The 21,440-nt window shown below is 45.3% G+C and overlaps 1 protein-coding gene and 1 long non-coding RNA gene across 4 annotated transcripts in view; one reads left to right on the top strand and one right to left on the bottom strand.

Annotated features, from left to right (window-relative positions):
- LOC140069433 (uncharacterized) overlaps window positions 1–21,440 on the top strand; it is a 25,327-nt gene continuing 3,887 nt past the window's right edge. The window contains exon 1 of the long non-coding RNA XR_011848789.1: window positions 1–468. This is a non-coding gene — a long non-coding RNA (uncharacterized lncRNA). The remainder of the gene's footprint in view (window positions 469–21,440) is intronic.
- LOC140069430 (jeltraxin-like) overlaps window positions 13,325–21,440 on the bottom strand; it is a 16,462-nt gene continuing 8,346 nt past the window's right edge. Inside the window, exons 1-3 of one of the 3 annotated variants that reach the window (XM_072115127.1) lie at window positions 18,986–19,067; window positions 18,307–18,361; window positions 13,325–15,085 (exon numbers count right to left, since the gene is read on the bottom strand). In XM_072115127.1, the coding sequence (XP_071971228.1) occupies window positions 14,475–15,085; window positions 18,307–18,361 (666 nt within the window). In that variant the 5' untranslated portion in view covers window positions 18,986–19,067 and the 3' untranslated portion in view covers window positions 13,325–14,474. Of the gene's footprint in view, window positions 15,086–18,306; window positions 18,362–18,985; window positions 19,068–21,440 lie in introns of those variants that run through there. The other 2 variants (XM_072115125.1, XM_072115126.1) reach the window with 2 other exon arrangements.

Genomic DNA, 21,440 nt, shown 5'->3' on the forward strand with positions numbered 1-21,440 from the left:
ACTGACGGGAACACCAGAGCACAGCCATAGGGAAGGGGACGGGAAACTCATCTTATTAATTAGGAAGTACAGGCAGTCCCCGGGTTACGTACACAATGGGGCTCATTTACTAAGGGTCCGCGGAGCGCATTTTCGTCGAGTTTCCTGACGATTTCCATTTTGCACCGCACCGTGCCAGGGATTGTGTTGCATACAATCGGATTTTGGCGCATCGGCGACGGCTTGCACGCAGCAGAATCAGGGGGCGGGCCGTCGGGCAACCCGACGGATTCGGACAACGCGCAAGATTTAACATTTAGAATTGTGTCGTAAGACACGCACTTACAAGCACCAGGAAGAAGTAGGTGAAATCCGGCGGACCTCTGCGCAGAATCGACGAATACAGGAACTCGGGGGCACGAGCTTCATGAATCACACTGGACATCATCCTAGTCGGACCATCCGAATCGGGGATCGCGACTGGACCAGGTAAGTAAATTTGCCCCAATGGGTTCTGTAGATTTGTTCTTAAGTTGAATTTGTATGTAAATCAGAACTGCATATTTTATTAATTGTAACCCCAGCCAACATTTTTTTGGTCTCTGTGACAATTGGGTTTTAAAAATGTTGAGCTGTCATAAGAACCAGGATTAGCAATAAAGCTTCATTACAGACACCTGTGATAACTGTTATAGATGATTATTGTAGCCTAAGGATAAAGTGCAGTAAATTACCAATATCCAGAGGTCTGTTTGTAACTAGGGGTCGTCTGAAAGTCGGGTGTTCTTAAGTCGGGGACTGTCTGTAAATGAGGGATTTAATCATCTACCATTATGCACTGATTGCAACCATACACCTGATCAAATTATTCACATGGCGTCTTCTTCTTAGAAGCGGAGTATACACTAACTGTAGAGGTATAAATCTGGCTTCACATATCATGCGCCAGTGTATATCGTAAACCCCTCCCCTTCACTGTACCAGATAACAGGAAGCTGCGGTAATAATAATAATTCCTTTATTAATATAGCGCACACAGATTACGCATCGCTTCACAGAGCTTGCCAGATCGGTCCCTGTCCCCAATGGGGCTCACAATCTAATCACCCTACCAGTATGTTTCCGGATCCTGATATATCTGGTGGCCACCTTTGCATGGTATAGGATTCCAAACAGGGATTGGCATAGAATTGCACTGAACAGGCACAGGATATAGCTAGGACAGGAAGAGGTCATGCCGACCTTAGCTTGGACAGGAAGAAGCCATGCCGGCCTTAGCTTGGACAGGAAGAGGCCATGCTGCCCTTAGCAGGGACAGGAAGAGGCCATGCCGCCCTTAGCTTGGACAGGAAGAGGCGATGCCGCCCTTAGCTGGGACAGGAAGAGGCCATGCCTTCCTTAGCTTGGACAGGAAGAGGCCATTCCGGCCTTAGCTTGGACAGGAAGAGGCCATGCCGGCCTTAGCTTGGACAGGAAGAGGCCATGCCGGCCTTAGCTTGGACAGGAAGAGGCGATGCCGGCCTTAGCTGGGACAGGAAGAGGCGATGCCGGCCTTAGCTGGGACAGGAAGAGGCGATGCCGGCCTTAGCTGGGACAGGAAGAGGCGATGCCGGCCTTAGCTGGGACAGGAAGAGGCGATGCCGGCCTTAGCTGGGACAGGAAGATGCGATGCCGGCCTTAGCTGGGACAGGAAGAGGCGATGCCGGCCTTAGCTGGGACAGGAAGAGGCGATGCCGGCCTTAGCTGGGACAGGAAGAGGCGATGCCGGCCTACTTCGTCCCCTGACACAGTGTCATTCACACCTCTTGAGGTGGCGTAAGGCTAAAATAATTGTAATTTCTGGCAGTGCACAAGGATTTGTAATTATTTCTTGGCATTTATGTCAGAAAACTGGCACTTTCACATTCCCTGATAAATGTCCCCTTTAGTCTTTCTTGGGTAGGTTTTGAAGTATATGGGGGAGATTAAGCATCAAGTTTCTGAGGCAAACTGTTCTAGTTGTCCATGGAAACCAATCAGAGCTCAGCTTTCATTTTATAAACAGCTGTGGGGAAATGAAAGCTGAACTCTGATTGGTTGCATGGGCATCTAGAATAGCTCTGCTCTAAGACATCTATGATAAATCTCCCCATATGTGCACAAAAGCTTTTTGAGGCTATTGAGGCAAATTGGTCAGTTGACAAACTTATGTTGCGTTACAATTTTCGTGAATAGGTACTTTACCTCCATCCCTGCCTTCAAAAACATCATTATGCAACTTTTTTACCAAAATACAAAATTTACAACCTCTAAAATGGCAAAGGGTAGAGGAACTATAGATGAGCGGATCCAACATTCATGCAACCCGGAAACATTGCCGGACTAGAATCCGAACGGCCAATCCAACAAACCGATGCCCCTAGCATCTAGCCATGGCTATGATTGGCCACAGGTGTTGCCGGCCACGTGGTCGTGACACAACGTGAACATTGGGTCCACTTATCTCTAATGGGGACAAATGAGCACCGACACTTCTTCTGTTTGAGGTCAAGTTTTTGTTTTGTTTGTAGATGCCTCTTGGTTCCTCTTTATCCTTCCCGGGAAGTTATGTCGTTGTGTATTTATGGAATCAGTCAAAGGTCGTGGATTACGCCACCTCATTACATAACCAGATATATTGCTTTCTGCTCCAACTGTAAGGTCCAAAAATGTACTTGCAGATGCTCCTGGATCTCTTTGATTGAACCTTACTTCCCATAAGCCTCAATTTTGCTCTTCTCCATGGCCAACTCTTCCATAACAGCAGTGGGGGACAGTAAAGGACCTTCTGCTCAGGAACAATATTGGCCCATTGTATCTCATATCTTATCATAGAGAACGTCCTTATGTCTCTCTAATGATGTAACAATCTGGAAATATACAACTTTTATGGAAATTTTCCTGGATGGAAAAAAGGAAACTGCCTCCTTTGGCTCCCTGCACTGCACTGATGAGGAGCATGTGCCATAAAACAGCCGTCAGAGATGGGACTGGTGTGTATCAAGACACAAGACATATTTTTTTCTAAATTGCTACATTCAAGACAAATGTTTCCATTTTCCAAAATAAACTTATTTGAATATTCCCTTTTCTAATTCCTGGGGGAGGGGGGGGGGGGCAAACTTGTAATATGTATATCCATATATGCAGAATAGTAGTAGTACTGTGCTGTGCCTATATATACAGGATAGGAGTAGTAGCGCTGTGCTGTGCCCATATATACAGGATAGGAGTAGTAGTACTGTGCTGTGCCCATATATACAGGATAGGAGTAGTAGTACTGTGCTGTGCCTATATATACAGGATTGGAGTAGTAGTACTGTGCCTTGTCCATTTATACAGGATAGGAGCAGTAGTACTGTGCTGTGTCCATATATACAGGATAGGAGTAGTAGTACTGTGCTGTGTCCATATATACAGGATAGGAGTAGTAGTAATGTGCTGTGCCCATATATACAGGATTGGAGTAGTAGTACTGTGCTGTGCCCATATATACAGGATTGGAGTAGTAGTACTGTGCCTTGTCCATTTATACAGGATAGGAGCAGTAGAACTGTGTTTTGCCCATATATACAGGATAGGAGTAGTAGTACTGCACTATATAAAGGATAGGAGTAGTAGTACTGTGCTGTGCCCATATATACAGGATAGGAGTAGTAGTGCTGTGCTATGCCCATATATACAGGATAGGAGTAGTAGTACTGTGCTGTGTCTATATATACAGGATAGGAGTAGTAGTACTGTGCTGTACCCAAATGTACAGGATAGGAGTAGTAGTACTGTGCTGTGCTTATATATACAGGATAGGAGTAGTAGTACTGTGCCGTGTCCATATATACAGTATAGGAGTAGTAGTACTGTGCTGTGCCTAAATATACAGGATCGGAGTAGTAGTGCTGTGCTGTGCCCATATATACAGGATAGGAGTAGTAGTACTGCGCTGTGCCTATATATACAGGATAGGAGTAGTAGTACTGTGCTTTGCCCATATATATACAGGATCGGAGTAGTAGTACTGTGCTGTGCCCAAATATACAGGATAGGAGTAGTAGTACTGTGCTGTGCCCATATATACAGGATAGGAGTAGTAGTACTGTGCTGTGCCCATATATACAGGATAGGAATAGTAGCACTGTGCTGTGTCTATATATACAGGATAGGAGTAGTAGTACTGTGCTGTGCCCATATATACAGGATAGGAGTAGTAGTGCTGTGCTGTGCTCATATATACAGGATAGGAGTAGTAGCACTGTGCTGTGTCTATATATACAGGATAGGGGTAGTAGTACTGTGCTGTGCCCATATATACAGGATATGAGTAGTAGTACTGTGCTGTGCCCATATATACAGGATAGGAGTAGTAGTACTGTACTGTGTACATATATACAGGATAGGAGTAGTAGTACTGTGCTGTGCTCATATATACAGTATAGGAGTAGTAGTACTGTGCTGTGCCTATATATACAGGATAGGAGTAGTAGTACTGTGCTGTGCCCATATATACAGGATATGAGTAGTAGTACTGTGCTGTGCCCATATAAACAGGATATGAGTAGTAGTACTGTGCTGTGTCTATATATACAGGATAGGAGTAGTAGTACTGTGCTGTGCCCATATATACAGGATATGAGTGGTAGCACTGTGCTGTGTCTATATATACAGGATAGGAGTAGTAGTACTGTGCTGTGCCCATGTATACAGGATAGGAGTAGTAGTACTGTGCTGTGCCATATATACAGGATAGGAGTAGTAGTACTGTGCTGTGTCTATATATACAGGATAGGAGTAGTAGTACTGTGCTGTGCCCATATATACAGGATAGGAGTAGTAGTACTGTGCTGTGTCTATATATACAGGATAGGAGTAGTAGTACTGTGCTGTGCCCATATATACAGGATAGGAGTAGTAGTACTGTGCTGTGCCCATATATTCAGGATGTGATTACCACAGACCTCAGCTGTATCTACTCACACTACCTCCTTCTCTGTAGGTATTTTGTGGAAATTTCTTGTTAGCAACTTTCACGTTAGGACTAAATAATACTGTCTAGTAAATAGCTGAAAACAGGAACTCTCTGCATCTATTCTGCAGAAATCTACAGCTTTATAATTTTCTAAAAATAGTTTAACGTTTGCAAGTTTCATAAATGCTTTTACAGTACCTCCTAGCGGTTTCATAACTTTCGCTGAAATGGATTATTAATGGGGTAAATGTCACTTTAAAGGGGTTTTTCCACCAAGCAAGTAAGGCGCTATTTACAGGATAGGGCCTATGTTGATGATCAATAGGGGTCTCAGGGATGACACCCCCACAGGTCATGAGAACAGAGGGTCTGACGGGGTCAGAGGTATCTATTTTGGAGCCCTCGTAGCTCCCTGAGATTAGTGGAGCAGACACGTGTCCGTTCTGCTCCAGTCTTCTCTCTGGAGCTGATGGAGATTTCTATGCACAGCACTTTTTGAGACCCCCACCGTTCAGCAAGTTAGGCCCTATCCTGTGAATGTTTGGTGGGAAAACCCCTTTTAACTCTGCAAGATCCATTATGCACTAATTTCTAGGAGACTTCACTGTGATAACTACTAGCTGATATTTTATTCAACAACGACATGTCATGTCTCTGTGCTTTTCCAGACACCCAATCCATCTTATGTCTTTTTTGGGGAATATTTTTGGGGAAAAAATAGAAGTAAATGGGTTATTCTGGGCCTTACTACTACTAATGCACTCTCCACAGTACAATCGGAGCAGGAATTTACCTGTTGTACAAAGATGTGAATGAGAGCTGAGTCTGCAGTCTTACTCTCAATGGGGCTCATTTACTAAGGGTCCCTCGGACACATTTTTGTCGGTTTACGCTTTGCGCCGAATTGCCCCGGGATTTTGGCGCACGCGATCGGATTTTGGCGCATTGGCGCCGGCTTGCATGGGGGGTGTGGCCGTCGGGCCGGCAGAATTTAAAAAAGGAATTGTGTCGCAAGATCAAGCACTTACATGCACCGGGAAGAAGAAGGTGAACTCCGGCGGACCTCAGCGCTGAAGCGACGGATGCAGGAACTCGGGCACACGAGCTTAGTGAATCCCGGCAGAGCCGTCAGGACCAGGTAAGTATATCTGCCCCAATCTCTTGCATTGCAGGTGGATCTGTCCGTTTCCTGCGCTCTCAGTAGTGTAGCAGCCCGCTGGCACTACTTTATGCAGTGATGTGTAGGTGATTAGCAGTGCCGGGCAATTTAGAAGACCTCTAACAACAGACACACTGGGGGATATCCGGGCACAAACTCTGCCAGTTTGGACCTGCAGACCAGGTCCTAACAGAAAGAACATTTTACTATAGTAAATCCGGTGGGCCGGTTGTTCATGCCCCTGCCTACCCATGGTCTGCCCCCACTTCTCGTCCTTCCACATCCAAAATAGAATGTAGGTCAGGGAAAAAAGGGTGAGGAGGGGGAGACTTATGTACCTCCCTCAGTAATTTTGAGGACGATGTACACAGAAGAGATTCTGGAATTTAAGCTGGTTTATGACAATGTACATACAGGGGGCGTAAAATAACTGCAGTTTCTAGTATTGATATGATATACATAGTGTGGCTTAGTGTTGTAGCTCAGTCACTTCGTGTTACCGTATATACTCGAGTATAAGCCGACCCAAGTATAAGCCGAGGCCCCTAATATTACCTCAAAAACCTGGTAAAATGTATATATTTTTTACTCGAGTATAAGCCGAGTTTGGGTTTTCAGCACATTTTTTTGTGCTAAAAAACTAGGCTTATACTCGAGTATATAAGGTAATTCTGTTTGTCATGTTCACATTGCTGTTGACTTTGTCAGTGGTATTCATCCCACGTACAGTTGGTACAGAAAGTAGTCAGACACCTTTATAGTTTTCATTGTTTGTTTCATTGCAGCCAATTAGTAAGCTTGAAATAGTTCTTTTTTCTGCCCCCATTTAAACAGTAAAAAAACATAAATGTAGATATTTAAACTGAAGTATTACATGGTCATAATTATTCAGCCCCTGGTGATAAGTATTCAGCCACCTTTGCTTAGTATTGAGTAGAAGTATCTTTGGAGCTGGTGCAGCCAGGAGTTTTCTTGGGAAGAGGCAACAAGATTTCTCACCTGGATTTGGGGATCCTCTGCCTCTTCCTTGCAGATCCTCTCCAGTTGCCTCAGGTTGTATGGTGAATGTTGGTGAAAGCCATTTTTTTCCAGAGATGCTCCATTGGGTTTAGGTCCGGGCTCTGGCTGGGCCGGTCAGGAATGGTCACAGAGATGTTCTGAAGCCTCTGCTTTGTTATTTTAGCTGTGTGCTTAGGGTCATTCTCTTGTTGAAAGGTGAACCTTCGGGCCCAGTCTGGAAGAAGTTTTCATCCAGGATATCTCTGTCCTTGGCCGCATTTGTCTTTTTTATTTCCTTTCATCCTGTCCCTGCCCCATAGCCTTTATCCTGTCCCCATTGGCTTTAATTAAACAAATAGTGAAAAATTTAAAGTGGTCTGAATACTTTCCATACCCACAGCAAATTAGCCTTTGTGAAGCTTAATCAAATTAATTAGTTAAAAATATTGCACATTTAAATGATGTCTGATCGGTGGGGAGTAGAGATGAGCAGACTAGTTTCCTTTAGTGTTTGGGGGTTCGGATACACAACGCCTGACCCAGACATATTGACACCTTTTGCTACTAGCCATGGCTGTGATTGGCCAAGGGGAGAAATCTGGCCAATCATAGCCATGGCTAGGGGTGTTAATTTACCTATTGGCTGTTCAGTAGCCAATCGAGCAATATATCGCAGGGCCCAACCGAACCCTGAACGGAAGCTTTGGGTCTGCTCATCTCTAATGAAGAGCACAATGTTGCCTTCTCATGCTCAGATATTGATGAGACTGGGAGGTAGTACCGTATTTTCCGGGCCATTAGGCGCACCGGAATATAAGGCGCATTAGTCCGATGCGCCTTATATATGTAATAATTCCATATATAAGGCGCATCGGACTATAAGGCGCAGGGTCCGGGGGCGTGGCGGAGGTCCGGGGGCGGAGCGGAGACCCGACGGGACGAGACGCGACGCCGAGACGCGACGCCGAGACGCAACGCGGAACGCGGGGAAGGTGAGGGGGAGGTGGAGGATGGCAGCGGACCATACTTACATAGGTCCCCGCTACCGGAGACAGCAGATCTCCAGCGGGAACTGCAGACCACGTGGCAGAAGTTGTTCGTGCCGCGTGGTCTGCAGTTCCCGCTGGAGATCTGCTGTCTCCGGTCTCCGGTAGCGGGGACCTATGTAAGTATGGTCCGCTGCCCTGTGCCATACATATGCCCTGTGCCATACATAGGGCGCACCGGACTATAAGGCGCACTTTGGATTTCCAAGGAATCCAAGGCTTTTAAGTGCGCCTTATAGTCTGGAAAATACGGTAAACTTGAACACCAATTTCCCAATAAGGCACTTTAAAACAGACCCGTAATATTAAACAGTGTTATAAACTCTACCAAAACATCCCCACAAGAATAAAAGGCAAAGAGGCTTCCTGTTGGGTGTAAAAAAGGTCACAGCTATTTATTTTAACATTTTAACAAAACTCCAAAACTTAAACGGCACTGTTAGATGTTCACTCATGGTGCCAAAACCGCAGCTGCCCGAAGCGGTTTGCTTGGCCGGACTCCCGGCCAACACTGCGTCTTCCGGGAAAATCTCGTTCCATATCTCAAATCTCCACCAATCTCTTCCTTTTTACCGCCAGCTGTGACTTTGCAGTATGTAATACAAAAGAGAGACATCAAAAACACCAAACAGTAACTACAGGGAGGGAGGGAGGGACAGCTTCACCGGTGGCGCGGGCAAGAGGAAGCAGCAAGCCCAGGCACCCAGATTATAAACCCAAGGGGAGGGGAAACAACAGGGAGGGGGAGGAGAACCCAACAACTAAGCACTAACGCCCCTTAAAGTGCAAACGCCACAATAAACACTTAAGTGCAACTCCTGGACACCCCCAGTCAGAGGGCACCCTCCATAGTCAGTCGGGGGTACCCTGCAGACTGGGAGGTAGAAAACTTGAACACCAATTTCCCAATAAGGCACTTTAAAACAAACCCGTTTAAACATAGTTATAAACTCTACCAAAACATCCACACAAGAATAAAAGGCAAAGAGGCTTCCTGTTGGGTGTAAAAAAGGTCACAGCTATTTATTTTAACATTTTAACAAAACTCCAAACTTAAACGGCACTGTTAGATGTTCACTCTTGGTGCCAAAACCACAGCTGCCCGAAGCGGTTTGCTCGACCGGACTCCCGGCCAACACTGCGTCTTCCGGGCAAATCTCGTTCCATATCTCAAATCTCCACCAATCTCTTCCTTTTTACCACCACCAGGAGCTCCGAAAAAGCGCCTGCCCAATGCCGTCCTGCAGGCCCGACAAAAATATGCCAGCGCCCAATACGCATAACATCAGAATCAGGCAAACCCGCCCTGGCTGCCTCAGTGGCAGCACCAATCCTAAATGAATGAGTACCGTACTCAGACGGGACAAGTCCCAAAGTTGACAAACATGTACGAAAAACAGACAAAAATTGAAAACGGGTAAGAGGTGAACCATCAGCGTGCACCAAAAAAAGATCCCCCTGGGGAGAAAGGGATAGGAAACTACGGGACAACATAAAAGGGCAAAACGGACCAGGCAAAGTGCACAAACGAATCCATGAACCCCTTCCATAAATGTCCGTCTTGGACCTGTGGACCTTAATCCGCAAAACATCTTGGCCAAAAACCACGTCCTGCCTAAGCAAACCCCCAGATGAAGAAGCGGACGCCGGCAATAATTCCCCGATACGGAAAGCTCCAAAAAATGCCAGACTAAAAGCCAAGGAAAACAGCAAGGCCTCGTGCTCAGATGGACAAACCGTCCTGCAGGCTGACACCAAAGACCTTAAAAGCGAGAAGGAGACCGGGCGCCGAGACTCCGCAGACACCGCCTCCCTTTTCCAACCTTTAAGGATCTGTCTAATGAGAAAACCAATTGTAATATCTGGCCAACCCTGCAACTGAAAATGGAATGCCAAGTCAGAAAGGCATTTTTGCACAACCACCCCGGAAGCTCCGCGGGAGTGGAGAGAAGATAAAAAGGCTAAAGTTACTGCAACCCTTTCCGACGAGCTAGAAAAAATGGGCCTGTCCCCGGCAAAAGCCAACCACGACTCCCACGCCTTACCATATTGATGCCAAGTCGAAGGAGCAAGAGAGGACAAGACCAGCGACATCAATTGAGGATCAGGTCCCACAGGATTGATGGGCATTCCCGCCCCTCCTGGGCGGCCGAAGGAAGAAACTCCCGAAACTCCTGCCAATGAAAACGGGAAAGAGCATCAGCAACAATGTTAACACAACCAGGAACGTGTTGGGCCCTAAAAACAATGTTATACTCCAGGCACCGAAGGACCAGATGGCGTAAAAGTGACAACACAGGAAGAGATGAGGACGTCAATCTTTTGATGCAAAAAACAACCGTAAGATTGTCGGTATGAAAACAAATCTTACGGTTCGTCAAAGAAGGCCCCCAGAGTTCCACTGCAACCACGATCGGGAACAACTTCAAAAGGGTCAGGTTCCTGCACAAACCTGCATCTCTCCAAACCAAAGGCCACTCGGCGGTGCACCAATCAGACCCGAAAATCTCCCCAAAACCTATGGACCCTGACGCATCCGTAAAAAGGGACAGCTCATGGCTGGGAACTTCTGGAAGAGGCCAACACGTCTGCCCATTGTAAGAGGACAGAAAAACACGCCACACCTGGAGATCAGCCCTAAGCTGGGAGGTGACCCGGATGTGATGCTCCGGCTTAGTGGCGCCCCGCGTGGCCAAGGAAAGGCGTCTGGAAAAAACTCCCCATGGGCATTATTCTGCAAGCAAAAACCAACATGCCCAGCAAGGATTGCACCTGCCGCAACGTAACCTTCTTCGCTGCGCAAAATCCCTCAACCAAACCAATGAGCTTGCTCAACTTGTCCTGAGGAAGGCGAAAAACCATAGCCACAGAGTCCAGTTCAATGCCCAAAAAGGTAATCACCGTGCACGGACCCTCGGTCTTTTCTGCTGACAAAGGAACACCAAAATAACGCATAAAATACTGAAAAGTCTTCAACAAAAAGGGGCAAACAGGGCTACCTCCCGGGCCAATGAACAAAAAATCATCCAAATAATGGATGACGGAATTGAAACCCGTTTCATACCGAACCACCCACTCCAAAAAGGAACTGAACAACTCAAAATAACGGCAGGAAATGGAGCAGCCCATAGGCAAACAAGTGTCATAATAATAACCCCCGTCCACACAACACCCCAACAAGTGATAACAATCCGGGTTTATAGGTAACAGCCGGAAAGCCGATTCAATATCGGACTTCGCCATAAGAGTGCCAGGACCTGCAACGCGCAGCACCGCGACAGCCCTATCGAAGGGAACATAGGAGACAAAGGACTCCTCCGGCAGAATACCGTCATTGACCGACGAACCCTTAGGAAAGGAAAGGTGATGAATTAAACGATACTTGCCCGGTTTCTTCTTAGGAACAACCCCCAGCGGGGACACGCGCAAATTAGAAAACGTGGGGTGACTGAAAGGGCCCTCAATCCTGCCCAAAGAGACCTCTTTCGCGATTTTTTCCCGTAAAATTTCGGGGTGCTCCCTGGCCGATTTCAAATTATCCGCGAAAAACCCTTCCCAGGACAGAGAAAAAGGGATGAAAAAACTGTCGCGAAAACCGAGAGATAGGGACTCGGCCGCCTCCCTATTGGGGTAAATGTCGAGCCACGGCTGCATCGCGTCCACGCTCACCGGGATCTTTTGGATCTGAGGGCTTAGGCGGCTGCTTACTCGCCGCTCTGTTACAACGGGAGAAGGGGTGGGAACCTTCGCAGGACGAGCACTCGTGCTTGTATTTGCAAAGGCCGAAAAAATGGCAGTGTCCTTCATTAAAGAGCCAACAGGCTCCCGGGCGCCTAACAGCCACCGCCCCTGAAGCACTGACTGCTCCGAGGGAGGCGGCCGCGGCTGGAAAGGAAGGGGGCTTTTGGGACACCATTAACCGCAACCACGCTTTTACACCCCAACCCATTTCCGGATGCAAAGCTAACCGCCATGCAGAACCGCCATGTGACTTATACGAAGAATAAATACCATCCATGTACATAAACAACTCGGAACACCGTTCTGCCCCATGACCCCCCCCCCCAAAACAAAAAAGGCCTGGACCTGGTTATTAATGGTCTTGGCCACCCGGGGCTTCCAATCCAGGGGCCGCTCAGACCAAACCCGACGCTCCTTGTCCACTGTATGCTGGTCTACCGTTACCAGCTACCAGATGTCAACATACGCATTAGACCAAATCTTTTCTTTCACCGCAATGTCTTAATGATCCCCTAAGGGCCTGACAGCACAATACACGGAGTCCTTATGGATCCCAGCTAACACGGGCGCAGAGGTGGTAAAAGGGACGGGAACCTGAGGGGGCGTTACAGATGGAGTAACAGAAGAAGGCAACTTATCCACTATCTGCTTTAAAGAAGACAAAATTTCTGGGACAGCTGGGAGGGAGAGAGGACCTGAGACAGCCAGCCCTCTCCCTCCAGCCTAATGCGGGCGCGAAGTGCCTCTATCAGGGGATTGCCCATAGTCAGCAAACCTGGCAGGGAGGACACAGGCACACAAACAATTACTCGCTCACCACAGCTTCACCGGTGGCGCGGGCAAGAGGAAGCAGCACGCCCAGGCACCCAGCTTATAAACCCAAGGGGAGGGGAAACATCAGGGAGGGGGAGGAGAACCCAACAACTAAGCACTAACGCCCCATAAAGTGCAAACGCCACAATAAACACTTAAGTGAAACTCCTGGACACCCCCAGTCAGAGCGCACCCTCCATAGTCAGTCGGGGGTACCCTGCATATTGAGGGCAGGTCTTCAATATCAAATCACAGACAACCTTTCTGAAGACTGTCTGAGCACCCATACAAAATTATGTGTATTTTGGACGTGCTCTAGCCATTTTTTCAGCAGCTAGCACAAGTCCAGTTTCAGTTCTATGGGCTCAAGCAGGTCTCTATGGGCTCATGCAATCAGCTGTCTATTCCACAGTCCAATTGGATGAGCTGACCTCTTCAAAAGACAAAGCAGGTCTTATTCCTGCCCGGTATTGCGTCTCAGGCAGTCTATTATTATTACAGATGACAACTGGCCACAACTGGCCTAGGTTTGTGTGCCGGAGAGCTAAAACTAAGTAAACACAGCTTAAGAGCTTTATATGGGATCATGATGTTTATACGGCACAATGTGAGGCAACGTGGTAAGATTTTATTTGTTAACCAGAAAAAAATCTCATGTATAATATGGAGGTTACACATAGGGAGGTACATAACATCAATAACATGGGTGGTTTCATGATTTTACAAAAATAAAATATACCATTTGTAGAAAGTGATAGCTCATAAATATGGGGAATTCTACAGAAAATACATCATTATAACTTCAACTCAGAAAAATCAATAAGGATAACCCAAAATCTGCACATCGAGAAATGCAAGAAATGAAAGAATTCCAAAAATGTCTATTTCCACCTCCGATGTGGTCAGATTTATGGAAATAGTTTTATTGAGTTACACAAAATAGCATAGCCAAAGGGGCAGCATAGAACTACAATGTTGGCTGTCTTCTGTAACTCCGAGCCCCACAGTGTAGTGGAGACGAGGCTATTCTCACCTAAACCAGAATCAACCAATATGTCAATACCCCTTTATCATAACCTGTCATTATCAACGAATGAAGACGAAATAGAAACTAGTCTCTTCAGAACGTGCGGCTCATAAAGGACATGTTACATGCTGGTGTGTCCTGCTTTGGCAGGATCCACTCTTCTTTTGGCTTCTTATGCCTGTGATTTTACAAAAAAGGCTTTGAAAATTATGCAAATTAGCCCTAACCCTCAGGCATCATCATTTGCATAATTTAATTTTTTGTTAAAACAAGAGTATAAGAAGCAAAAAGTAGAGTGGATCCTTCCAGAGGGGGCACGCACCAGTATGTCAGTGTACTTGGTTTACAATCCATCATCCTGGTGGTAGATGCCCTTTAAGCATCCATTTAGTGTCATACAAAATCCAAAAAGTGTTGCCTAGAAATCTCATTGTGTGAACAGAACAGAATGTACTGTATCTTGTCTTAAATCCTTAATGATAATACAGGCAGTCCACAGATTACGTAGTTCTTCTTTTTGGTTGGTAAGGAGTGGACATTTTGGATTGGTTTCTCTTTCAATCCATCGGGATCGTATTGAAGCTTATCTCATCGTATAGGTCCAATAGTTTGACCATTAGTGAACAAGTAAATGAAATCCCTGGCAACTGACCAAAGTGGCCAAGTAGTAGCACAGAAGATACCCAGACTGGGAGTCATCAGAGGACTCACATTGGCTCTCATGTGCTATCAAAAATAAAACTGGTCTTGCAAGACAAGAATGGACCCATTGATTGTGTATTTGTAATCGATCCAATTATAAATAGTCCCAGCATAATATAGTGTGTCAGCCAAATAGCTCCTCATAGTTGTCTCAGGCAGGACACTATCATATATATTAACTTCACACATTTCACCTACAAAGGCTTCATTAACGTTAAACCCACCGCCAAAGATGCCCTGTTTCTGCCCAAGGACAACACTCATCTGAGGTCCTATCGGAGCTCTGGTTTTGGTAACTCTTCTAGGGTAACGCTTGCCATTGAGCAACAGTTGGAGCAGTCCCGTCTTAGAGTCCCAAGTTACACAAATTAGTTTCCACCGGAAAACATCAGGATCCACCTTGAAGTAAGTATCTTCATTATTTATGGAGATCAAAAATTTGTCTGGAGGCATCGGGTAAATAAGGAAGGCTTTGTTGTATTCAGGTGTAGCTAAGGAAAGAAGGGAATGCGGTTTGGTAAGGCCACTGAAGGAGCGCATGCATACTGTGATTTGTTTTGCAACTATATTCTTAGCCTTCAGAGTCACGTAGTCGGTGCTTTCTTCCTCCGGGAAAAGCAGCATTGTTTTAAAACTTGCTGATAAAGGAAAAAAATGGTCAAAATTGTAACTAATCATCATCATCATAGTCATGGTCGACATCATCATCATTGTCATGGTCAACATCATCATAATAGTCATGGTCAACACCATCATAATAGTCATGGTCAACATCATCATCACAGTCATGGCTAACATCATCATCATAGTCATGGTCAACATCATCCTCATTGTCATGGTCAACATCATCATCATAGTCATGGTCAACATCATCATCATAATCATAGTCAACATCATCCTCATTGTCATGGTCAACATCATCATCATAGTCATGGTCAACATCATCATCATACTCATAGTCAACATCATCCTCATTGTCATGGCCAACATCATCATCAATATCTTCATCCTTATCATTATCATTTTTATTAACATACTCCTCCTCATTATCATATTTCCCAAATCTTAGCCATAATATATCCTTGAGGACACTAAAACTAATGAATTCTATGGTGGCCTAGATATAGTACCTTATACCACCATACACCTTGGTACAGAGAAAGCTAAAATTAACCCCATAAAGCAGATGCCAATTGGCCCAAATTAAAAAAAAAATAATAATTCTTGACCCCAAACATGACTAAAACCCCGGATCACCGTACCATCAAGAAAATTAAGTTGATATTCTCTGTGGCTGGGAGAGCAATCCTGCTGCTCTTACAGTAAATAATTCTGGTGTAGAGCACCGAGTGTACGGTATGTGATGGATTATTTAAGGTGTTTGGTTTTCTAGAAGAAAATTTGTTACACAATTTTAAAAAATAGCTCACGTAGTACCTCCTAGTATACCTCCTCTGGTGCTTCCACTCCTAGGCTTAGTGGTCACTAAATGCCATTTGACCATTTAGTGCAGAAGTAGTCAGGTACTGAATAAATGTGACATCAATAGATCCAGTCCTTACAGGACCAGAAAAACCAGAAGGCACTGCTAGAGCCATGTGGTCCTCCGGAGAGCCGTATTACTGTGGAGAGGTCATTAGGAGCACCTGTACTGTAAGACCTGACCAAACACATTTCTGGGTACGTAAAATCTTTGAAAATTACAGGTTTATGTATACGCATTGTCCCTAAGACTGAAATGGATGACGATTAGGTGTAAAGTAGTTTTTAATTTAATTAATTTAAAAAACCTGTAATTTTCACAGATTTCACACACCCATTTGCTATTCTGTCGGCTATACACTGACAGACACAGGTTACGCTGCAGCCCCCTAATTCAGAGACTACAAAAACTCTTCCCTACGCAAGGTTAAGGTCCACCCCTTTGCCTCCTAGGGCGCCACGTAATATTATTTTTTAAACCAAACACATTTTTACCACACTACTGTGATGGATGCACCAAAGCCAGTGTCAGACTGGTCCACCAAAGAACCAGAGGATCCTCCAGTGTGCCTAGACTGGTCAGACAGAAGACATCCAAATTTGAAGGCTACTAGGGTTTATTTCTTGGGGGTTGATGAAGGGTGGGTCCCCAGGATAATTTTATCTTGTGAGCCCAAGAAACCCCCGTGTGACACTGACTATGGCTGTTTTGATGGCGGTGCTTGTAGGACACAAAAGGCAGTAATGATATTGTCTGGGGTATCTTTATCTTCTGAGCACTAACTGTACTAATTTCCTTTAGGTGGTAACTATAGATATGGGAGCACCTTAGAGAGCAAATTTGGGGCCAATTTCAGGGCAGGTAAAAGGATTGTACTATTAAATAAAATATAGGATGAGAAGCCTCTGTCAGGGCTGGGTATAGTGCCAGAGGGGATGGGTGCATGTAAAGCGAAAAGTCGCAAATTTGCAAAAGGAGTGTACATTTTCTTTGTAAGAAATGTTTTAGCTGGAAGAATTGTTCAAGACAGTCTTGGGTGAAGGGAAAAAAAAGAGGAAATACATCAGAGGAGATGCCACAAAGGAGTCATTGGATGTAACTTTATCATAATCACTGTCTACAGTGTCAGCATTGTGGGCATCTATTAGTATGTGGTCAATTAATGGTGGTATCATGGTGGTCCATAACCTAATTTATGGTAGCACATGTTCATTCCTGGGTAAGGCAGAGGACAATACAGAAGCCCAACATATGAGATAATACAGGCTACTGGTTTGCTCACCGGATTAAGAGTAGGAACATCTCACTCTACAACTGAAGTAGTAGAACCGGTACAACTGAAGCTACATCATCTTCTCAGCAGACTGTGGTAGGAACGAGTGTCGGACTGGCCCACCAGAGTGCCAGAGGATCCTCCGGTGGGCTTTGGCTCCACCCAATACTGAACCCCAGAGGTCCATCAGAAAACACCACAATTTGGAGGCTTCTAGAGTATATTTCCTGGGGGATAACGAAGAATGGGCCCCCAAATTGATTTTCTCTGGTGGGCCAAAGGAAACCCAGTCCGACACTGGTAGGAGCTTTAAGAATAGAGGAAGTACTATATACCAGTTTCAAACCAGAACCCTATACTCCCAAGCACAGGAACTGATGGATACTGGTTTGCTCACCAGAGTTAGAGAATAGGAACATCTCACCCAACAACTACAGTAGAAGCCCTATATGGAAGTACGAGTTTAGAAGTATGATACAATTTTAAAACCAAAACCCAGTACTCCCAAGCTCAGGAAGTGATGAAGGCTACTGGTTTGCTCACCAGATTAAAAGAATAGGAACATCTCACCCAACAACCACATGTTGTAGAAGCCACATCATTTTCTCAAAAGACCGTAGTAGGAGATATGAGAAAAGAGGAAGTACTAAGTGTGTAGAAGTACAATACCATTTTCAAACCACCAACCCTATACTCCCAAATTTAGAAGGATGCTGATTTTCTCTCCAGATTAAGAGAATAGGAACATTTTACCCAACAACTACAGTAGAAGCTGCATCATCTGCTCAGCAGAGTGTAGTAGGAGCTATGAGAATAGAGGTAGTACTAGTTATGTAGAAGTATGATACCATCTCCAACTACAACCCTATTCTCCCAACCACTCCAGAATTGTCTGGGCCATCCTGGATTTGGTGGTCTGTCCAGCGATCCGAGCTGCAGGAGGTCCTGTAGGCTCTCTATTTGCAGCCACAGGATAAAGGTAGAGTTGAACACAATGGTAAAACATCCCCTCATTGTAGAGACTGGCCTGTAATATCATATACTATATCATATATAATATTACACTGTTATAGAGAAGACATGTAGTGATAGAAGTCACCTACCTCTTGCCACATGACATCCAGCCAACATGAAAAAGAAAGTGACGAGACCCTTCATCTACAAAACACAATCACATCTATCTCTGTATTATACTGGAAATGACACATTATATAATAATAATAATACAAGATCGGTTCCATAGGTCTGTTCTTAAGTTGAATTTGTATGTAAGTCAAAACTGTATATTTTATAATTGTAGATCCAGACCATTTTTTTTTTTGCCCCAGTGACAATTGGAGTTTCAAAATTTTTTGCTATAATTGGACCAAGGATTATCAATAAAGCTTCATTACAGACACCTTACAGCTGATCATTGCAGCCCGGGGCTATAGTAACATCCAGAGAGCTTCTCCAGACGTCACAGGGAGCAGAGGGGTCCGTCTGTAACTAGGGGTCGTCTGTAAGTCGGGTGTCCTTAAGTAGGAGACCGCCTGTAATAACAATCTCTATCTATATAGCACCATTGTATTCCGTAGCGCTTTACTAATGATATATTCTACCATGGATTTGCTCTATTTGTCTTTCTTAAATTGTTGTCAAATATTGGGAAAAATTTCACAGCATCTCAACACATTACATGCAATACTCAAATACACAAAAAAAAAATAACAAAAACAATGCAATAACATCATAGAAAACACATAAAAACAAAGAGTTATGCGTCTTAATATACAGTCGTACCTTGTCCTCTCCTTCTATGTGAGTGGTCACTACAGTATACGGACCCTGCTACTTATATCCAGGGCATATCCTGAGATTATGCCGTCCTCGGCACTTTTACATAATCTGTTGTTTCGAATCAGCCAACCAAATTCCCATCTACATTGTGTCCATTGTGTCCAGATCATTAATCTATAATACTGGCACAAGCCCAGAGCATCTGTACACAATGTACATAGAACCATTATAAACACATTATACAGGGGGTGGCAAAAGTTTTCCTAATTTTTAAACTTTATAGACACAAACTTCAATATATTGTATTGATATTTGTTGTGAAATATTATCAAGCATTTGTGAAGAATGTGGAGAATGAATGTGCACATGTATTCAATGCTCCGTCTATTATGTAATGTCTCTAGTAGATTTGCACATCTAGGGTTGTTTTCCTGCATCAAGGTGTATAAAAAGGACATAGTAGAACTGGAACAGGTGCAGAGGAGAGCAAAGGGGAATAGGGGGACAAGATTACAATGATAGATGAATAAACTTGGGGTTATTCAGATTAGAAAAAAGGCGGCTGAGGGGAGACCTCATTATAATATACAATTACCGACGGACAGGACAAGGATCTCTGCAAAGATCTTTTTATACCTCGGCCTGTGACCAGGACAAGGGGGCATCCTCTAAGCCTAGAGGAGAGGCAATTTTACCATCACCATAGACAGGGGGCATCCTCTAAGCCTAGAGGAGAGGAGGTTCTACCATCACCATAGACAGGGGGCATCCTCTAAGCCTAGAGGAGAGGAGGTTCTACCATCACCATAGACAGGGGGCATCCTCTACACCTAGAGGAGAGGAGGTTCTACCATCAACATAGACAGGGGCATCCTCTACACCTAAAGGAGAGGCGGTTCTACTATCACCATAGACAGGGGGCATCCTCTACACCTAGAGGAGAGGAGGTTCTATTATCACCATAGACAGTGGGCATCCTCTACGCCTAGAGGAGAGGAGGTTCTACCATCACCATAGACAGGGGGCATCCTCTACACCTAGAGGAGAGGCGGTTCTACCATCACCATAGACAGGGGGCATCCTCTACACCTAGAGAAGAGGCGGCTCTACCATCACCATAGACAGGGGGCATCCTCTATGTCTAGAGGAGAGGAGGTTCTGCCATTACCATAGACAGGGGGTATCCTCTACACCTATAGGAGAGGAGGTTCTACCATCACCCCAGACAAGGGGCATCCTCTACACCTAGAGGAGAGGTGGTCCTACCATACACATAGACACGAGACATCCCCTACACCTAGAGGAGAGGTGGTTCTACCATCACCATAGACAGGAGGCTTCCTCTACACCTAGAGGAGAGGTGGTTCTACCATTGCCATAGACAGGGGGCATCCTCTACACCTAGAGGAGAGGTGGTTCTACCATTGCCATAGACAGGGAGCATCCTCTCCACCTAGAGGAAAGGCAGTTCTACTATCACCATAGACAGGGGGCATCCTATACAACTAGAGGAGAGGAGGTTCTACCATCCCCATAGACAGGGGGCATCCTATACACCTAAAGGAGAGGTGGTTCTATCATCACTATAGACAAGGGGCATCCTCTATTTGTAGAAAAGAGTAGGTTCTACCATCCCCATAGACAGGGGGCATCCTATACAGCTAGAGAGGAGGTTCTACTATCACCATAGACAGGGGGCATCCTATACACCTAAAGCAGAGGTGGTTCTATCACGACCATACACAAGGGGCATCCTCTGGGTCTAGAGGAGAATAGGTTCTACCATCACCTTAGACATAGGAATCATCTACACCTAGAGGCGAGGCAGTTCTACCTTCACCATCGACAGGGGGCATCCTATACACTTAGAAGAGAGGTTGTGCTACTATCACCATAGACAGAGGGCTTCCTCTACACCTAGAGGAGAGGAGGATCTACCATCACCATAGACAGGGGGCATCCTCTACACCTAGAGGAGAGGAGGTTCTACCATCACCATATACAGGGAGCATCCTCTACACCTAGAGGAGAGGAGGTTCTACCATCACCATAGACAGGGGGCATCCTCTACACCTGGAGGAGAGGAGGTTCTACCATCACCATAGACAGGGGGCATCCTCTACACCTAGAGGAGAGGTGGTTCTACCATCACCATAGACAGGGGGCATCCTCTACACCTAGAAGAGAGGCAGTTCTACCATCACCATAGACAGTGGGCATCCTCTGCACCTAGAGGAGAGGAGGTTCTACCATTACCATAGACAGGGGGCATCCTCTACACCTAGTTGAGAGGCGGTTCTACCATCACCATAGACAAGGGGCATCCTCTACACCTAGAGGAGAGGCGGTTCTACCATCCCCATAGACAGGGGATATCCTATACAACTAGAGGAGAGGAGGTTCTACTATCACCATAGACAGAGGGCATCCTATACACCTAAAGCAGAGGTGGTTCTAT

Source organism: Engystomops pustulosus, chromosome 7 (genome assembly GCF_040894005.1).
Source record: "Engystomops pustulosus chromosome 7, aEngPut4.maternal, whole genome shotgun sequence".
Lineage (NCBI taxonomy): Eukaryota > Metazoa > Chordata > Amphibia > Anura > Leptodactylidae > Engystomops > Engystomops pustulosus.